This window comes from Triturus cristatus, chromosome 1_1, assembly GCF_964204655.1.
Source record: "Triturus cristatus chromosome 1_1, aTriCri1.1, whole genome shotgun sequence".
Classification (NCBI taxonomy): Eukaryota; Metazoa; Chordata; class Amphibia; order Caudata; family Salamandridae; genus Triturus; species Triturus cristatus.
Window position 1 is genome coordinate 828361438 of NC_140579.1, and position 18229 is coordinate 828379666.

The 18229-nt window shown below is 49.1% G+C and overlaps 1 protein-coding gene across 1 annotated transcript in view; it reads right to left on the reverse strand.

Annotated features, from left to right (window-relative positions):
- The window catches only part of LOC146871135 (uncharacterized), a 651196-nt gene that overhangs the window by 134630 nt on the left and 498337 nt on the right, over nucleotides 1–18229 (reverse strand). The window contains 3 exon segments of the mRNA XM_085646175.1: nucleotides 1616–1842; nucleotides 2077–2109; nucleotides 2112–2352. Of these exon segments, the coding sequence (XP_085502301.1) occupies nucleotides 1616–1842; nucleotides 2077–2109; nucleotides 2112–2352 (501 nt within the window).

An 18229-nucleotide genomic window follows, 5' to 3' on the forward strand; every position in this document is an offset into this window, starting at 1 on the left:
AGTCCTCCTCTGGTGTGTCTGAGTGCATTGTCACGCCGTGATAAACGGCAGCCCTATCAAGCAGTTGTCCAAAACAAAGGTTATCATCTGGGGGAGATGGTTTTGAGGGGTATGGCTGGGGGCTTGGGAGGTCTGGCAGATCTGTTGGGGCAGGGTACTCCCAATCATCTTGTGGTGGGTCGTTTGGGTCACCCACCACCCCTTGGTCGTCATCATCATATGGAGGTGGTGTATGTGGTGGAGAAATTACAGGCAGAGGTGGTGTAATACATTGAGGGAGAGGAGGTGGGTTATAAGGAAGTACAGGAGAAGAAGGAGACATAGGTGATGTAGCAGAGTCCTTTTTCACAGGCACTGGAGTGGCAGGTGCTGTGTCCAACTTCCTCTTCTTACATGGCACAGCTGGATTAATATAAATCTTTTTCTGCCTAGGATCGACAGGATCCGGGTGAAAAAGTTCCTCTTCCTCGCGAACCGCCTTTGGTGCCGATTTTTTCGGTTCCGATCGTGGCTGGTGCTGAGTTTTATGGTCTTTGGCCTTAGGAGGCGTGGTAGAGTCCTTAGGCTTGTCTCTTGGTTCTGAGGGTCTTGGTTTCGGAGCCGAAGCAGGATCTTTAGGCTTGGAAGCGTTGGAAACCAGCTTATCTATGGACTTCGAGATTTTCGGGGTCGATTTGCCTTTGGAGGTGGAAGGTGTCGGAACAGGTTTCGGAGCAGAGTGTTCCTTTGGCTTTGGTGCCGAAGGCACCGGCGGGACGATTACGTGAGGTTTGCTCGGTCCCGAGCTACCGGAAGGCTTGTTTTTTTCCTTCAGTGCCGGGCTTGGAAGCGGGGTTTCTGAAGTATGTTTTCGGTCGCCACTGGGGCCAACAGGCGAAGTCTTAACCAGTGCCTTCAGTTTTGGTGGTGGGGTTGGGGTAGGGGCAGTAGTACTCACTCGTTGACCACGAGTGATGGGGTCGTCTGAGTCGTCTGCCTCTGACACGATTTTGAGAGCTTCAGAATCTTCTTCTGGGACATCCGGGCCTTCGTCAAAGATGTCCTCTGGTTCCGGAGCTGGTCTCTGCACCATGATGTGACGTCGAGCTCTTCGACCTCGAATAGTCTTCGATTGAAAGGATGCGCAGGCTGGACAGCTGGACTCGTCGTGTTCAGGTGAGAGGCACAGGTTGCAGACCTTGTGATGGTCACTGCGCGGGAATTTTGGTCCACACTGGGGCATTTTTTTAATGGCTTCCTTTCCATGAGCCGTAGGCCTTACGGCGCGGATAGGCCCAGCGGCCCACGTCGACGACCGGAATCGTGCCGATGAAAGGCGCGTCTCAGATGAAGATGTTCGAAGTCAATCTGAAGAGTTTGTGGAAGTTTGAAATGGAGATTTCGAACAGGAGCATAAAAATTGCATCCAAACCCAATGGCGGAAAAAAACAATCCAAGGATGGAGTTGATGCCCATGCGCACTATCGTCCAAGGGAGGAGTCACCTATCTCGTGACTACAAAGACTTCTTCCAAGACAACAAGGTGCAAGCATCCGAGCCCAACACCAGATGGCGATCAAGTGCAAGTGTGTGATCTGCAGCTCAAATGCCTCGAACATATATTTTCGCATCTTACCTGCATAGCGAGATCCAGAAGCTCCTTTGAAACATACTGATTGGCTCCTTCCAGGTTTCGGACAAGATCCCCAGCAAAGTTTGAGTCCTTGGGAGTGAGCAAAGTGTAGGCTACACCTTTCTCTCCAGCTCTTCCAGTTCGCCCAATTCTGTGGGTATGAGTGTCGATATCGCGAGCCACATCATAATTGATCACAGTCTTTATTGAAGGAATGTCCAGACCACGAGCTGAAAAATAAAATAATTGGTAAATGGAGGTTCACTCAAAACGGACTACTTGTCTAATTGTCATTAAACTGATAAACCAGATTTACCCAGCTTGTCATTATCATCCTCAAATGCCCTAATAAGTAATGCATGATTGTTACCATATGAATGGTTTAACAGCAAAATATCTAGAATTAAACAAAGCAACAGAAGTGCAGTAGATGCAAGTATTAGGTAATTTGATGTATACTTTACCTGCTACATCAGTTGCCACTAAAAGAGGAATGCTTTTTTCTTGAAATCAGAAATAACTTTGTTCCTTTCAGTCTGGTCCATGTCCCCATGCAGAAGGCCAAGTGGATGATCTTCCAGCTTCAGGTTAGTGGCCAACTCGTCTGCATTTGCCTTTTTCGTGACAAAGAGGAGAAGACTGCCAGCAGAGGTGAACTCCACTAAGCGCCTGGTTAACCATGACCACTTATCAAACCCTGAAGGCAGAATCTCTACTATTTGAGTGATGTCTTCATTTGCCTAATAGTGACGAAGACAAAACAGAAACAGCAGCAAGTCAGACGAGGAGAATTGTACACTATTTCTGTGAGAAACAATTACGATTACCAATAGACTTCAACCCTTATCCTCACAGAGCAAGTACAGGGCAGACAGCAGAAGTGCAAGCCACAGAAAAGGTAAAACAGTCAGCAGCAGTGCAATCTTTCCTCATACACACAGGAATAAACAAAGTAATGTTACCTCACAAAGGCAATATATAGGCGCAGCCTAGTTATGAGCAACACCTGCGTTGCTCTCACACAGTGCAAGGTAGCAGCAGGCTAAGTGTCCCTCTTTTCACACAAATAGTAGATGCAGCATAGGCATAATCAGTATACATTCAGTTACACAAGTCGTTTATTTTCATGCAGAAGTAGATGATGTTGCACATGGTGGTGTAGTGTTCTCTCATCAACCTATATAGCATGTCTTGCACATGTGTGTCAGCTTTCTTTCATGTATATGGAGTAGAGGTTTTGTACATGCCTGCAGTGCACGCTCCCAGTGCACATACCCTTGCAGAGATTTGTCTTGGAGAAGCCAATGACACACCTATTTGCGTTGGTATTTATTAGCAAACACCTTCAAAAAGATCTCAATGTCGAATGTAAGGAGCAAACCCTTGTCACATATTCACTATGAGGAGAACAATGAGAGAGCTAGGGAGGCAAGGGTGCGTCCGTATCCCCTGTAGTATATATGAGATTAATCAAAAGTGGACGGACCCAATGGTGTTGGTACGATCACTGGCAAGCAGTGCTTGGGAACCCACTAGGTGAGTAAAAGGCCCCTCACACACCAACCTGGTTGGTGTCATGCTTCATCATAGGGGCCCCAACCGGGTGGCCGAGCGCCTCCCGGTTGTGCTGCAACGCCTGACTACAGCGGAGCTGGTGTGGTGTGGTAATGTGATGTTGTGAAAAATTAAAAATACCTCTGAGAATCCTTGCCGGGGGAGATTTATTGATGGCGGCTCAGGATATATTAAAATTAAAAGTTATGTGGAGCAACTATGAAAGAGATTCAATTTCGTAATTGGCTATGTGATTGGTCTACATGTTTCAGCCCACCTTAGAATGTGCGGGGCTTTCTTCAGGACCAGGAAGTGCAGTGAGTGGCAAAATAGGGCCACGTGAATAGTGAAAAAATAAAAAGGGTAATTTACCTACACACTCTCTAAGGTGTGTGGAAGCGATATCAGCTCAATGGCAGACACCGCAGCGAAAAACCTGTGGGAAAGAAAACAATACACAGACATAGATGGCAAATGATGCTAGGATACGCACCAAACAAGTATAAAATGCAATCTTTTACTGACTGTGAAAGGATCATTATTGGCAGATGGTCGTACAAGTGGCAACACACACGCTGTGACATGCGGCTATTGGCTGGTGCTTCAGGATGTCAGGTGTTAAGGCGGGCGGAATACGCCCTCGGTGAGCTATCAGTGAGGCCAGCAAGGAGCGTGTGGGCTGTTCTCGTGGGGTGCCTGGTAGGTGTAGCAGGCAACTATAAAATGGTGAAGCCGTGTAGCCACTGGCTAGAATAGCCGGGCTGGATCGCAACGAGTGAGCGATGGTGCGACTTGCATATTTAAATAGGCTGTGCGTGTACCAGGCTACGTCTAGGGTACAATGTACAGTAATGGGGTGATTACCCTTGAGTGGCGCGCTACAAATGAATATTAAAATTAAAGAGTAAAGGAAGGAATATTACACTATGGCTGAGTATTGATCGCAGATCAGGAAGGGGAGGAGTGCGCTCCTCCTGACACAGATTCTGCGAAGGAACGAAACAGAGTCAAGGAAGGGCAGTTATAGCAGTAAATAGCCCGGCAATGCCAGCAAAAGACACCGCAGCGAAAAACCTGTGGGAAAGAAAACAATACACAGACATAGATGGCAAATGATGCTAGGATACGCACCAAACAAGTATAAAATGCAATCTTTTACTGACTGTGAAAGGATCATTATTGGCAGATGGTCGTACAAGTGGCAACACACACACTGTGACATGCGGCTATTGGCTGGTGCTTCAGGATGTCAGGTGTTAAGGCGGGCGGAATACGCCCTCGGTGAGCTATCAGTGAGGCCAGCAAGGAGCGTGTGGGCTGTTCTCGTGGGGTATACTTGACAATCCCCCCCTACTGGCAGATTTCAATCTGGCATCATCCATTGCCCAAACAGCAGATTGGGAAAATCTCAATGAGAAAAAACGCAACAGAATACGCACTATACTCCACGGAGTCATTCTGACCGAATACCTACGAAACAACACCGCACCTAGGGGCCTAATTGTCACCAATGCCCCACGGATCTTCCTTGAAGATCCCACCTTTCGGAAAGATTGGGCCCAAATAGCATGGAGATGTACCCGTGACTGGATGATACTCATCATCCAAACATCCAAACGTCTCTCTGATGCTTTTCTCATCGAAATACAAGCTACAGAAACCCATTTCAAAGCTACACTTTCCTCATTTAAGAAAAAATTGGACGAAACAAACAAAGAAATCAACGAGTACAAAGAAGGCCTCACACAAAGTAAGATTAACAAATTCCAGAAGAACCTCAAAAGGTTCTCTTACGCCAAGACGTACCCCTATGCCGAAGCTGATTACCAACCACCTCACCGGGCAGACACAACAGGCACTTCATCAGATGATGATTCATCCGCAAGTAGCGGTTCTAGCAACAACAGCTACTGTAGACGCCAGCAAGGTAGAAACGGACAACCTGGATGGCAACCACCATGGCCCCACGGCCCCCAGGGACCCAACATGGCTTATCCACCTATGTACCAACCTGTGCACCCCCAGTTCGGATACGGCTGGAATCCGCCCTTTGGACCCCCACCGCCATACCTGAACCAAAATCATCCACAGGCTTTTTTAGGAAGAGGCCGACGAGGACGCGGAAGGAGACGCAGAGGGAACACCGTACACTGGCAAGACAACCCGCAGCAGGGTGCCCAAACAAGGAGCCAAACCAGAGACCAACAACCAGGCCCGAGCACGCGCTAAGCCTAGTCACCAACCTCTCCAACTATGCTCTTACATCTACAGAAGTAGCCATCCTAGAAAAAGGCCTCGGCTTTGCTCCCACAACCAAATTGGACAAATTTAAATTACATTGTGAACTGGCGGAATTCTTCCGCAAAATCAAACTCAAGGCCTTCTTTGAGAACACACCGACCACCACTGATCTGGAAGACCAGGGGGACACCACCCTCAGGGTCAAATCCTCATTCATGCCTCCACCTTGCTCCATACCACCTGAGATCGTGGTATATGAACAGACAGTGTACAAAGAAATAGAAGCTCTCAAAGAACCCCACACGTTCCAAAACACCAGCAAAACAGAACGCATGGCTCTTATGTCTTTGAAAACCAATCAGATATTGTCATCAAACCGGCAGATAAAGGGGGAGGTACGGTCATACTCAACAAAGATGACTACCATCAAGAATGTGAGCGCCTACTAAATGACACCAAGAACTACGAGTTACTCACACACGACCCTACGCCCACCTTGAAAATCCGCATAAAAACCATAGTGGATGATGCGGAACACTCTGGTCATATATCAAAGAATGAGGCCAAATTCCTCACTACTACACAAGGCAAAATGCCATATTTTTACACAGTCCCAAAAATCCATAAAAACAAAACCCCCCCTCCTGGACGCCCCATCGTTTCAGGCATTGGATCACTACTAGAACCTCTGTCACGTTTCTGTGACCATTTCCTGCAACCACTGGTCCAATCCACCAGTACGTATCTTAAAGATACTAAGGACCTTCTAGGACTACTAGCAGACATGAATTACGACCCTAACACCTCCTTTCTCGTATCACTCGACGTGGAAAGCCTATATACCAGTCTCCCCCAAGATGACACATTGAGAGTACTAGAAGAGGCTCTAAAAGACTCCAATTGGCAACACAGAACCCCACCTTCTTTTGTACTGAAATGCGCCACCTTAGCGCTCAAAGAAAATTACTTTGAGTACCAGGGTAAACTCTACTTACAGAAGTACGGCACTTCTATGGGGAGCGTTTTCGCCCCCAGCATAGCAGGCCTGTATGTATTCAATTTTGAGACGAAACACCTTCTCAATAACAGCACACCACGCATTCCCCAAATCAAGTTCTATAGGCGATATATTGATGATATCCTCCTAATCTTGGAGGGATCACAAGAGTCCCTGGCCTCATTCTGCGAATGGATCAACACGTGTGACCCTAATCTGAAATTCACACACAACGCAGACAGGCATAAGACCACCTTTCTTGATTTGGATATACAAGCAGCCTCGGGAGGCCTTATTAGCAAGACGCACTTTAAACCAACAGCCCGCAATTCCTTACTGCACTTCACCAGTTTCCATCCCCGAGTTCTCCGTGAAAATCTCCCATATGGTCAATTCCTCCGCCTCCGTAGGAATTGCAGTGACATCAGAGACTACAAGACACAGGCCACCGACCTCTGCGAGAAATTGCACCAACGAGGCTACCCACAAAAAGTAACCAAGACAGCCAACAAAAGGGCCAGGAATCAAAATCGTGATGGCCTTTTGGACAACCACATTAAGGAACCCACCAATCCCCCACTGACATGCGTCACTACCTACAACACAGTGACGCACAAAGTTGCCCAAATTATCAAAAGAAATTGGAAAATACTCAACACGGGCAAACTCAACTGGGAACCTCCACTCCTATCTAACAAGAGAGCCCGCACCATCAAAGACACTGTTGTATCCACAAGACCACTACTTCTTCCCAGGCCCACCACTACGGTCCTGAACGCCTGGGGTCTCCCCAACATCAAAGGGCATTTCCCCTGCGGCCACTGCAGCGTCTGCCACATCACAGAAACGACCAAAAGCCTGCACCTTGAACCAGGCAAAACATGGGAGCTTCGCAAACACACGAACTGCAACACTGAAAATGTGGTGTACCGAATAACGTGCCCATGCAATCTCGTCTATATTGGCATGACCACCCGGAAGGTGAAAACAAGGATTTGCGAACATCGCAGCACGATACGCTGCAAGAAGAACATCACCAAAATGACGAATCACTTCTTGGAGAAGGGCCACACCACCAACGATATGAGATGGGTCGTCCTGGAAGCCCTGGATAACAATCTACCCAATATTCAGAACCGCCTTTTTGAACAAGAGCAAAGATGGATTTATCGCCTTTCTAGCCACATAAATGGGCTTAACGATAATATCCCCTGGAACAGCCTGAGGAGACCCTAACCATGTGCCAGCAACTTTTGGCATGTCTAATGGCATTCCCAGCAGGGATATTCCCGTCTCACTCCATCCATCATGGCTCTCTCACCCTTAGGTATATCAGCCACTGAGCAAATACCAGTCTGTCTGTTAAACACCTACTTTGCCCCACTAACACTCCGTTCCTTGTTGCGAGTTCGCACTCTCAGTCCTCTTGAGTAGTATCTCAGACGCACGCGCCCCTAGCACACTCATCCCGCAATCGCAGTCAATCAGCATTCCGCTCTAACACATGCGCAGACTGCTCTGCCTCTCGCGCGATCACCGGACTGTCAGCACGTACGCTATGGCCCCCGCCTCCTTCTATTCCCCAACAATCTTAGACGCCACACCATCCAGGAGCCGGGAGACCACAGTAGGTGCCTAGCGGGTGCTGCTCTCTGACCAAGTAAGGTGACGCGCGCTGTCTTTTGCTGGCATTGCCGGGCTATTTACTGCTATAACTGCCCTTCCTTGACTCTGTTTCGTTCCTTCGCAGAATCTGTGTCAGGAGGAGCGCACTCCTCCCCTTCCTGATCTGCGATCAATACTCAGCCATAGTGTAATATTCCTTCCTTTACTCTTTAATTTTAATATTCATTTGTAGCGCGCCACTCAAGGGTAATCACCCCATTACTGTACATTGTACCCTAGACGTAGCCTGGTACACGCACAGCCTATTTAAATATGCAAGTCGCACCATCGCTCACTCGTTGCGATCCAGCCCGGCTATTCTAGCCAGTGGCTACACGGCTTCACCATTTTATAGTTGCCTGCTACACCTACCAGGCACCCCACGAGAACAGCCCACACGCTCCTTGCTGGCCTCACTGATAGCTCACCGAGGGCGTATTCCGCCCGCCTTAACACCTGACATCCTGAAGCACCAGCCAATAGCCGCATGTCACAGCGTGTGTGTTGCCACTTGTACGACCATCTGCCAATAATGATCCTTTCACAGTCAGTAAAAGATTGCATTTTATACTTGTTTGGTGCGTATCCTAGCATCATTTGCCATCTATGTCTGTGTATTGTTTTCTTTCCCACAGGTTTTTCGCTGCGGTGTCTGCCATTGAGCTGATATCGCTTCCACACACCTTAGAGAGTGTGTAGGTAAATTACCCTTTTTATTTTTTCACTATTCACGTGGCCCTATTTTGCCACTCACTGCACTTCCTGGTCCTGAAGAAAGCCCCGCACATTCTAAGGTGGGCTGAAACATGTAGACCAATCACATAGCCAATTACGAAATTGAATCTCTTTCATAGTTGCTCCACATAACTTTTAATTTTAATATATCCTGAGCCGCCATCAATAAATCTCCCCCGGCAAGGATTCTCAGAGGTATTTTTAATTTTTCACAACATCACATTACCACACCACACCAGCTCCGCTGTAGTCAGGCGTTGCAGCACAACCGGGAGGCGCTCGGCCACCCGGTTGGGGCCCCTATGATGAAGCATGACACCAACCAGGTTGGTGTGTGAGGGGCCTTTTACTCACCTAGTGGGTTCCCAAGCACTGCTTGCCAGTGATCGTACCAACACCATTGGGTCCGTCCACTTTTGATTAATCTCACATATTCACTATGTCCATATACTGTCTTGCAGGTTCACTCTGAGTGACCCTCCTGTATGGCCATGCTATAGCTCGCTTAAGACTTTTGCATGGTCACTTATGCAGAAAACATTTCATCTTTCTGGTCATCTTGCATGCTCATGTGGACATGCACCGTTTTCCTTGGTCGAGCACAGACCCTGTTGCATGCTTATGTTTCTACACATTGTGAGAAAGTGGTTCTGTATATACTGTGCCCAAATAGGTACAGTGTGTACAGAGTCCAGGATGTGCATTTGTTGCAGGCCCAGGAGAGCAGGGGCTCTCCTATCCAGGGGTCCAGCAACATGTCTGCTGTGTGGCAGCCTAGGCAGCCTCAGAACAGACGTGGATTGAAGTTTAGGTTTTAGGGGGCATCTCTAAGATGCCCTCTGGGGTGATTGGTACATTAAATCCCACACTGGCATCAGTGCGGCTTTAATGTGCTGAGAAGTTTGATACCAAACTTCTCAGTCTTCAGTTTTGCCATTATGGTGCTGTGGAGTTCGTGTTTGACGAGCTCTCAGTACCATGTGCCCTTAAATGGCAGCACAGCACTTACAGTGCCCAGGAATAGACCTGGGTACTGTAGGGGCACAGGGCTCCTGCTCCTGCGCCAACACCACTGGCATAGGGCACCCAGCTAGAGGGGTGGCTGATGTATGCCATGGCAGTGTAGGTGGTGGGCATGGCACACAGGGATGTGTGTCATGTCGACTCTTTGTTTTGTCTTGTACCCAGACACCCAGCCTGCAAGTGTGTGTAAGGTTACAGGGCCTCTAAGGGTGGCACAATGAGTGCTGCAGCCCTTAGAGGCCTTCCCTGGTCACAAGGCCCTGGGTCCCTGGGGTACCATTTACCAGGGGCTGACATGTGGCCAGGGTTTGCCAATTTGTGTTTTGTGTTTTAGGGAAGGAACATAGGCCCTGGGCACCTGATTGGCCGGAGTCCAGGGCACACTCAGTCAAAGTACATTCAGCAATTCAGTAAAGAGTGGGGGCATACCATGCAAGAAAGATGGCACTTTCTCACACACATTCCTCTGTATGCTCACTTTTGATGTCCACTCAGCCATAGACTCTCTTGTACTGTAACATTTGAATATTAACTGCACTCACTAGAGCAAGCACTTGCAAGAGAAATGCTTAGTCTGTCGCACTCATTCTAAAACCCTCTTCCATGTTCACAATCTGTCCAATGAATGTTCATTTAAATTAGAAGGCCATTTAAAATAAGCAAATGATTCTAGTATTTTTTTTGATAAACTGATACTCCCATTTTGGGCAGGCAGTATTTCTCAAACGTGCTAATCCAAGCTAGTATATATTGCTGCCCAACTGAAGGCAACCATAATTGAGCTGTGCTTTGGACAGAGAAATGTCTATTTGTAGTTTGGTATGTCTGGCCACCTCGTGTTTCATGTCTCATGGAAAGGGAAGCAGGGCCTATATGGACTGGAGGAGTCCCAGAGTGGGGGTGACAAAGTACAGGAGACAAATATATGTGGCTAAGATATGGGTAATTAAACTGTGGTGTTGATTTTGAGTAGCCTTGCACTGAGGAGACAGCCCAGTCCCACTAAACGTCACTGATTGGCCTAATGAACACCCTAGCCCGCCTCTACACAGTGATATCAACACGTGATCAATACTGTAGTAAAGTAGCCCTTTTTGACATGGTCACCACCACTTTTTGCCTGGTAACTGATGTGATTTCGACTGGAAGCGCACTGGATTATTGTTAACTAGAGCTCTTTCCCAAAACTCTACAATTGTTCCGTCAATTGGCAAAACCTTTAGCCCCCTCAGTACGTCGCTAGTAAATGGTACCCCCGGTACCTAGGGCCTGAGGTACTAAAGAGGGTCCCCAACAGCAGAAGCACAAATTGTGCCACCCTCAGGGGCCCCTCACCAAGCACATGCACATCTGCTATTGTATGCTGCGCGTCGGAGCAGACAAAAGTGGAAACACAACATGATCCACATCCCTGTGTGCTATGTCCCCTAACACGGCATGTAATATTTGTAAGTCACCCCTACAGCAGGCCTGACAGCCGTAAAGCAGGGTGCTGATCACATGTGAGGGCATACCTACATGAGCAGATGCGCCGATGTGCTGGTCAGTCCTATTACTGCCAGTACAAAAGACCAGGTAAGCCATTTAAAACATGTGCTGGACACTAGTGAAAAAGAGTTCCCCAGCTACACGATAACTTCACTGAAGATAGGGATGTTTGGTATCAAACATCTCGTATTGATAAACCTACACTGATTGCAGGGATGGGTCTATCAATACATGCACCCAGAGGGCACCTAAGAGGTGCCCCCTGAAAACCTACCAGAGTCTGGTGTGCTCCCAGACCGGTGTCTGCCAGCCTGCCACCCGAGACGCAGTTCTGACATCCTAGGGTGAGATCTTCTGCTCTCAAGAGGCCCAGAACAAAAGCCTGTCCGGGAAGAGGGTGTAACAGCCCCTCCCACAGGATCACCTGATGATTAGCCTTCCTAGGCCGGCAAACTTCAAACAGCAGCTGCCTTTGAAATGAGAATTTACCCTCCCCCTCACACGAGAGGAAGCCACCCCCCTTGTCCAAAGCCCCTGTTGGCACATGGACAGGTTGGAAAATAAGCTAGTCAGGTAGGCTAAACTGAGATGAACATGATTTTGCAGAAGATGCCATCTTGTCATACTTAGGAATTCTGGAACAAGGTTATGCCCACTCCCCACAGGACAGGAAGTGGTCATATATGGGGTGTAGTGATCCGAAAGGTCACTAGCCCATTGGCTACTACTCTACACTCCCCTAACTCCCCGAAATTCAGTATTTAGGGGAGTCTCTAGTACCAGAGAATCAGATCCTGACTACCTGAAGAAAGAAGACTGAGGAGAAGAGTCACAGCAGGAACAGAAGACCTAGCAACTGACTGGGCGCCAACCCTGCCGGCTTGACTGCTGACTTCACCTATTGCACCGTAAATCGACTTGTCCTGCAGCTGCTGAGCCCTAAGAGCCAGGAGACCTCCTTTCTAGGCTTCAGGTCCTGCAAAATACAGCAGCCAGGCTGGTGCTGTAACTTCCATCTAGATCCCCCTCAGCGCCCAGCCTTAGACATCTTCACTGGTTGCCAGTGAAGAAGAGAACCTATTTTAAGATCTTATGCTTAACACATAAAAACATGTATGGTAGAGGTCCGGGCTACTGGACCAAAAAACCTAGTTGGTACCAGCCAAACAGGTCCTTAAGATCCTGTAACAAATCCCTCCTCACTCAGCTCAGAGTACGTACTGTCAGAAACGGGGGTCAGGCTTTTTCCGTTCTTGGCCCCACCCCCTGGAACAAATTGCCTTTACATCTACCTATCACCTTTGATCATAACCATTTTCGCTAAAATCTAAAACATGGCTGTTCGACCATTAGCTCTGTCCCTCCTATGCTGACAACTTGGAGCCGTCCGCCAGCACCATGAGACTTTCGGGTGATTTGTGCGCTAAATAAATGTTCCTGATTTGATTTGAAACCCAACACCACAAAGACCCTCTGCACCTGGATGCCCCTTCCAGAGAAGAAGAGGACCAAAGGTGTCCCCACATCTCTCAACATAGAAAGAACCGACGTCATTCGGTTTCACCGGACTGGTCCCACAGTCCCCTCTCCTGTAGTCTCTACCACAACCATTCTCCATTGGATAACATTGGACACCCGACACGGTTTTGCTGCATATGATTAAACCGCATATGATTTTCCTCCCATAGATTAACATTGCAGAACTCAGAAATAGCACTGTCAACTTTTTGAACTGAAAATATTCCCATTTTAAAAACGCTCTTACCTGAATGATTTTCTTCTGATGCCTAAACATACATAAAGATACTTGCTATTTTTATAAATTGGTATGGATTTCCTTTTTGAGTCGCGTCTCATTTATTGACTACTGTGTGTATTTTCAGATGTCTTGCACTCCTCTGTTTTAAGCCTAAGGCCGCTCAATCACACTGCCCCCTAATAGAGCACCTTGGGATTGCCATAGCAAGCCTCTGTCCACTCATAAGGGAACCCCTAGACTTTTATCAAGATACAACTAATTTTGATATATCATATAAAGAGGCAGCTTTCTACAGTGTGCCTTCCAGGATCGTACCACCCCTAAGATAGGCTAAACTGAGGTGGACACAATGTTTAAGAAGTAGCCATCTTTGTGATGGCATAATTAGGAATTCTGGGGCAGGATTATGCCCATTTCAAACAGGAAGTGGTCACATAGGGGGTGCAGTGACCCCCCAAGTGTCAAGTATCCCATTGACTACTACCCTACACTCCTCTAACACTCCTAAACTCATTCAGTATTTAGGGGAGCCCCTGGCACCAGAAGTGCAGATCCTGATGACCTATGAAGGAGGACAATGAAGAGCCACGAAAGTAGAAGACTGAAGCGATCAACTGACTTGGCGACAGCCCTGCCGACCAGTCTGCTGTTCCTTGTTGAAACTGAACTAAAGATGTCTGGTCCTGCAGCTGTTGTGCCTCAAAAACCTGGGAGGAATGCCTGCCTTCAATAAAGAACCGAGACCTACAGTGGTACAGTTCTCTGCATCCTGCAGAAACTCCAAAGAAAGGACTCTGAGGTCTCCGGAACCGCCAAAACCAGACCTCTGAAGCCACCACTACACCCGTCACTCCAAGCTCAAGTTGAAGTTGGCCAACGGTGACATCAAGGTTCCCCAGTACTCCAGAGCCTGAGTCCATCGTGGTTTCACCCCTCGTGGACTCTCCGATGTCACCTGCAGCCACTGTACGCATGCCACCTCTACCACGACTGCTCCCGGTAAAAAAAAAGAAAATGACGCCTAAAGACCCCGATACACCCATGCCCTGAGCCCTGGAATAGAGGATCAAAGGTGTCCCTACGTCCCTGGGCATTGTGAGTCCCGAGCCCCCTTGTTGATTCAGCCCGACTGCACCTCCCCCTCCAGCCAAAGTCTGCAGCCTCTTTTTACTGCAACCGTTAGCCATAGATTAACATTGAGCACCCGATGCGGTTTTGCACCTCTGCACCCGGCCGCCCTACAGCTGCTGGTGCTACTTTGGACCTTGCTTCACCTTAACTCCTGGAGAAGGGTCCCAAAAGTTGCTGTACTATACCTGAATGCCGCATTGACTTTTCCTCCCATAGGATAACTTGCAGCCTCCAGAAATCGTACTGTTGACTTTTTGAACTACAAAGAATTTGTATAAAAAACATTTAACCAAACGATATTCTTTTGATGTCTAAACATATATAAAGATATTTGCTATTTTCATAAACGGATGTGGATCTCCTTCTTAGTGTCACATTTATTGAGCATTGTGTGTATTTTTAGATGTCTTGCACTTCCCTACGTTAAGCCTAAGGCTGCTCGATCACCCTACCCCCTAACAGAGCACCTGGGGGCGGGGTGTGTAGGGGGGTCCTGTAGGGGCAGCATGGCGGACGAGTTTCAATAGCGCTCAGTCTAACCCCATAATCCGACACGACTATCCTGTTTCGCCGACAGTCGCCGAGTGGCTGTACCAGTTGCCCCACTGACACCCCCTAAGAGCCAGCGGAGGCCGAAACTGGGTCTCGACTGCGAGTCTCTTGGCTGATTGCAGCGAAGTGCAGGAGAGAGGCCCGTTGTTGATTAGGAAGGTGCCTGCGGCTGGGCCAAGACTCCCGGGCCCGGATCTCCACACTGGTTGTGCCCCCACGGGAACGTGGTGTGGGATGGTGTGCATGGGGACTGGCTCCTGAGATACCGGGAGCGCCGAAGAGGGAGGATCATGAGGCTCCAGAACGTGCGACACGCACTGGCAGCGATCGGGACGGGCCTGGCCCCAAGAGTTACGGTGACGGTGTAACGAAGGCACCGGCTGGCCGAACGAAGGCGGTGGGTTGTTGTTGTATTGGGAGAGCCCCCGCGGGTCTGGGACAGACCGGGGGGGATTGAAAAAGGCTCCCGGATGTGGCCCGATCTGGACAGTGCTCAGAATGGCAGACGACACTGGGAGGCACTCCCGCTGAACTAGCGGGTGTGAGCTGAGATTACCGAGGCAAGCGCAAGCCTCCCTTAAGGGTACACGGAGGTGGCGCAATCCACGCGAGTGACGTGGTGCCCTGATGCCCCGGTATCTGTGGGGTGCATAGTGGAAACCTCTGGCTATTGTTGAAGAAGGAAACAGGCCTATTATATAGAAGCGCAGAGGCAAGGCACTCCGGGCCGGGGGAGCGATGTGGCACCCCAGTGACTGTGAGGCACAGTGCAGTGACCCCGGCTATTATCAAGGAACTGAGTGATGGGGGCAGCGTGAGGCCCATGATGCGGCCTGCTGAAGAGCAAGCTGGTGGTACCCTAAGAAGCTGAGTGGGGGCCCCTTCGAGGCATGATTCAGATACCGCTTGCCCGAGGGCAACAGTAGGCATACAGTGTGCAACTGGCAGAGTAGGAAGGCCTGGGAGCTCCGGTAGTGAGGTTAGGACACCGCAGTAGCTCCCTATGGTGGTCAGCCCAAACACGTCACTGGCTGAAGGGACAATGAACTGTGAGCCAGTTCCACAACGGAGGTGAGGATAGATGTGGGATGTGCCGCTACGATTGGCCTTTTTGAACTGGCCTCCATACAGGAGGAGGTGCAGTGCTCGGATACATTGATCGTCTAGAGGCTCTGGTGGTGTGCATGGGGGGGCTACCCACGAGCAGGAGAATGGGGCGCACTAGGAGTGCTGGGTCAAGGGCCTCCTCGCAGGCGGCGGGTACCAGTGACGCTGATCCTCCACGACTGGCGGTGGAGCCGAAGGCCCTGGATAATTGCCGAGACGCTATCCTGCAAGCCATTGAGCGCTCTCGTGTGTCCATGGAATCCAAGTTAGACAAGGTGGCCCTGGATCTAAACTTGCTACATGCGGACCACCGGAATATGAAAGACCTTGTCAATGCTGTGGACCAGGAGGTAGCTGAATTCAAGCTGGCCACAAAGTTCCAAGAAAAGCAGCAGTATGCCCATGAGGTTCGGATCCCGTACCTGGAGGACCGCGTTGAAGATGCGGAAGGCCGCTCCAAGAAAAACAATGTCCAGTTAATTGGGCTGCCGGAAGGTGCAGAAGGACAAGATGGGGTGACCTTCTTGGACTATTGGCTTAAGACCATATTGCCGAATACAGAATTCTCTCCATTCTTCACTATAGAACAGGCTCATCGCGTCCCAGGCAGGAAGCCGGCCCCAGGTGACAGGGCACGCCCGCTCATCTTCGGACTCTTACACTTCAGAGATTGGGATGTGATCCTCCGAGAGACAAGGAAATTAGATGATGTCCAATATGAGAACGCCAAGGTGCTGTTTTTTCCAGACTATAAAATGAAAGTCCACCGCCTGCGGGGGTCCTTCCTACCGGTCAAGCACCAGCTTCAACAGCTCAATATCTCCTATTCACTGCTGTTCCCGGCTAGACTCCGCATAGTCTCCGATGGGAAGTCCAGGTTCTTCGATACACCTCAGGATGTTTGGTACTGGCTGACCCGCGACTCACAGGCACTGCTCCGGTATGGTCTGGGGAGACACGAGGTAGAGGGTACTCCTTGGGACGGTGGCAGCGCCCGGACAAGACCAGATCCGAAGGGAGCGACAGGCGGTGGTCCGCATCATGGAACACATGGCGGACACAGCAGTACCTGAAGACAAAGTGGACACTTCCTTTCACTCATCGGAGAACGGGGGTTCCTCGATAGCGGACTCATTCGATAAGGTCTCCCTGAGAATGCCGGCGGATGGTATTGTATGATAAGGGTTGTGATGGACTTTCACTAATGGACATTGTTAATTGACTTGCTATGGGGAATACTAGTTTTATTGTTGTTTGGTCAGATCCCCTGAGTTTGGCTGGGATTGGGTTGATGGGTAGGAGTGCCTCTGCCTCCTGGAGGTAGTGGTGTTTTTAGGTCTCGCTGAGCCAGCGCATGCGCTGCTCTGCGAGACATTTAGTGTGTGGGCTTTTAAAAGTCCTACCACAGCTTTTTGGCTGGCCTCAAGCGTGCGGTTACGCGCACAATGATGAGTAGAGGCGCCATCTGGCTTTCCTCTCTCGTCATGGGGCGCGCACATCGCTCACCACTCGCCAGCCTGCTTTCACTTTTGTCACCCACGCACACACAACTCCCAGGCTTGTTAACCAATGTATGTTTTGTAAATTGGCGAGGGCTTCGCAGCTCCTCGGCTCCCCAACAGTAAAGCTTTACTAAAACCACGAAAAACACAAGCACTTACCACGCCAAAGCAGGGCTGACAGCCCATGTCAGACCGATTGGCTCTGCTAATGCTTGTTTAAGAAATTAATGAAGCCTTCCAATTCGTTGACACATTTTTATCTGATATCAGAAAACATCTTATAGTCAAACTTTTTCATCGCTGCTACCTCAATTTCATCGCTGCTACCTCAAATTCGCAAGCCATTGCTATTGTAAAGATGGGATTTTTAAAACGTACGTGTTCAAGGTGCTATCCGACTCGCAGCGCATTGTTGTTTAGTTGTGCTCCAGCGTGCGCTATCTGCCGGTGCAGCTGCGCGTGGGAGCTACACTCACACGTGCACAGCGTGACTTACCTCACTAGAGATTCACTCCCGCATGTTCCCTCCACACACCATCCGTCCTGGAACTGGTGCCGGCGGCGTCTCCTTCAAATGTTACTGTGTGTTCAGCAGAGCTGTACATGACTCCACCCTTAATTATGTATTCACGGCAAGACACGATTTACCTGTTAGTTTTGAGTCTGGCCTGATAGCGCAGCCTGTTATTTACTTATTGTTAACAATTATGTGTTCCTTTGTCTTTCGGTCGGACCTTTCTTCCTGTTCCCTCTCCCTGTCGCTCCAGTCTTCTCTTCCATGTCTCTCTGACCCCTGTCATTATATGCATATATTTACCCTTTCGAGGATATTTCTTTTTTTTCCCCGTCCCGGGACCACTTTG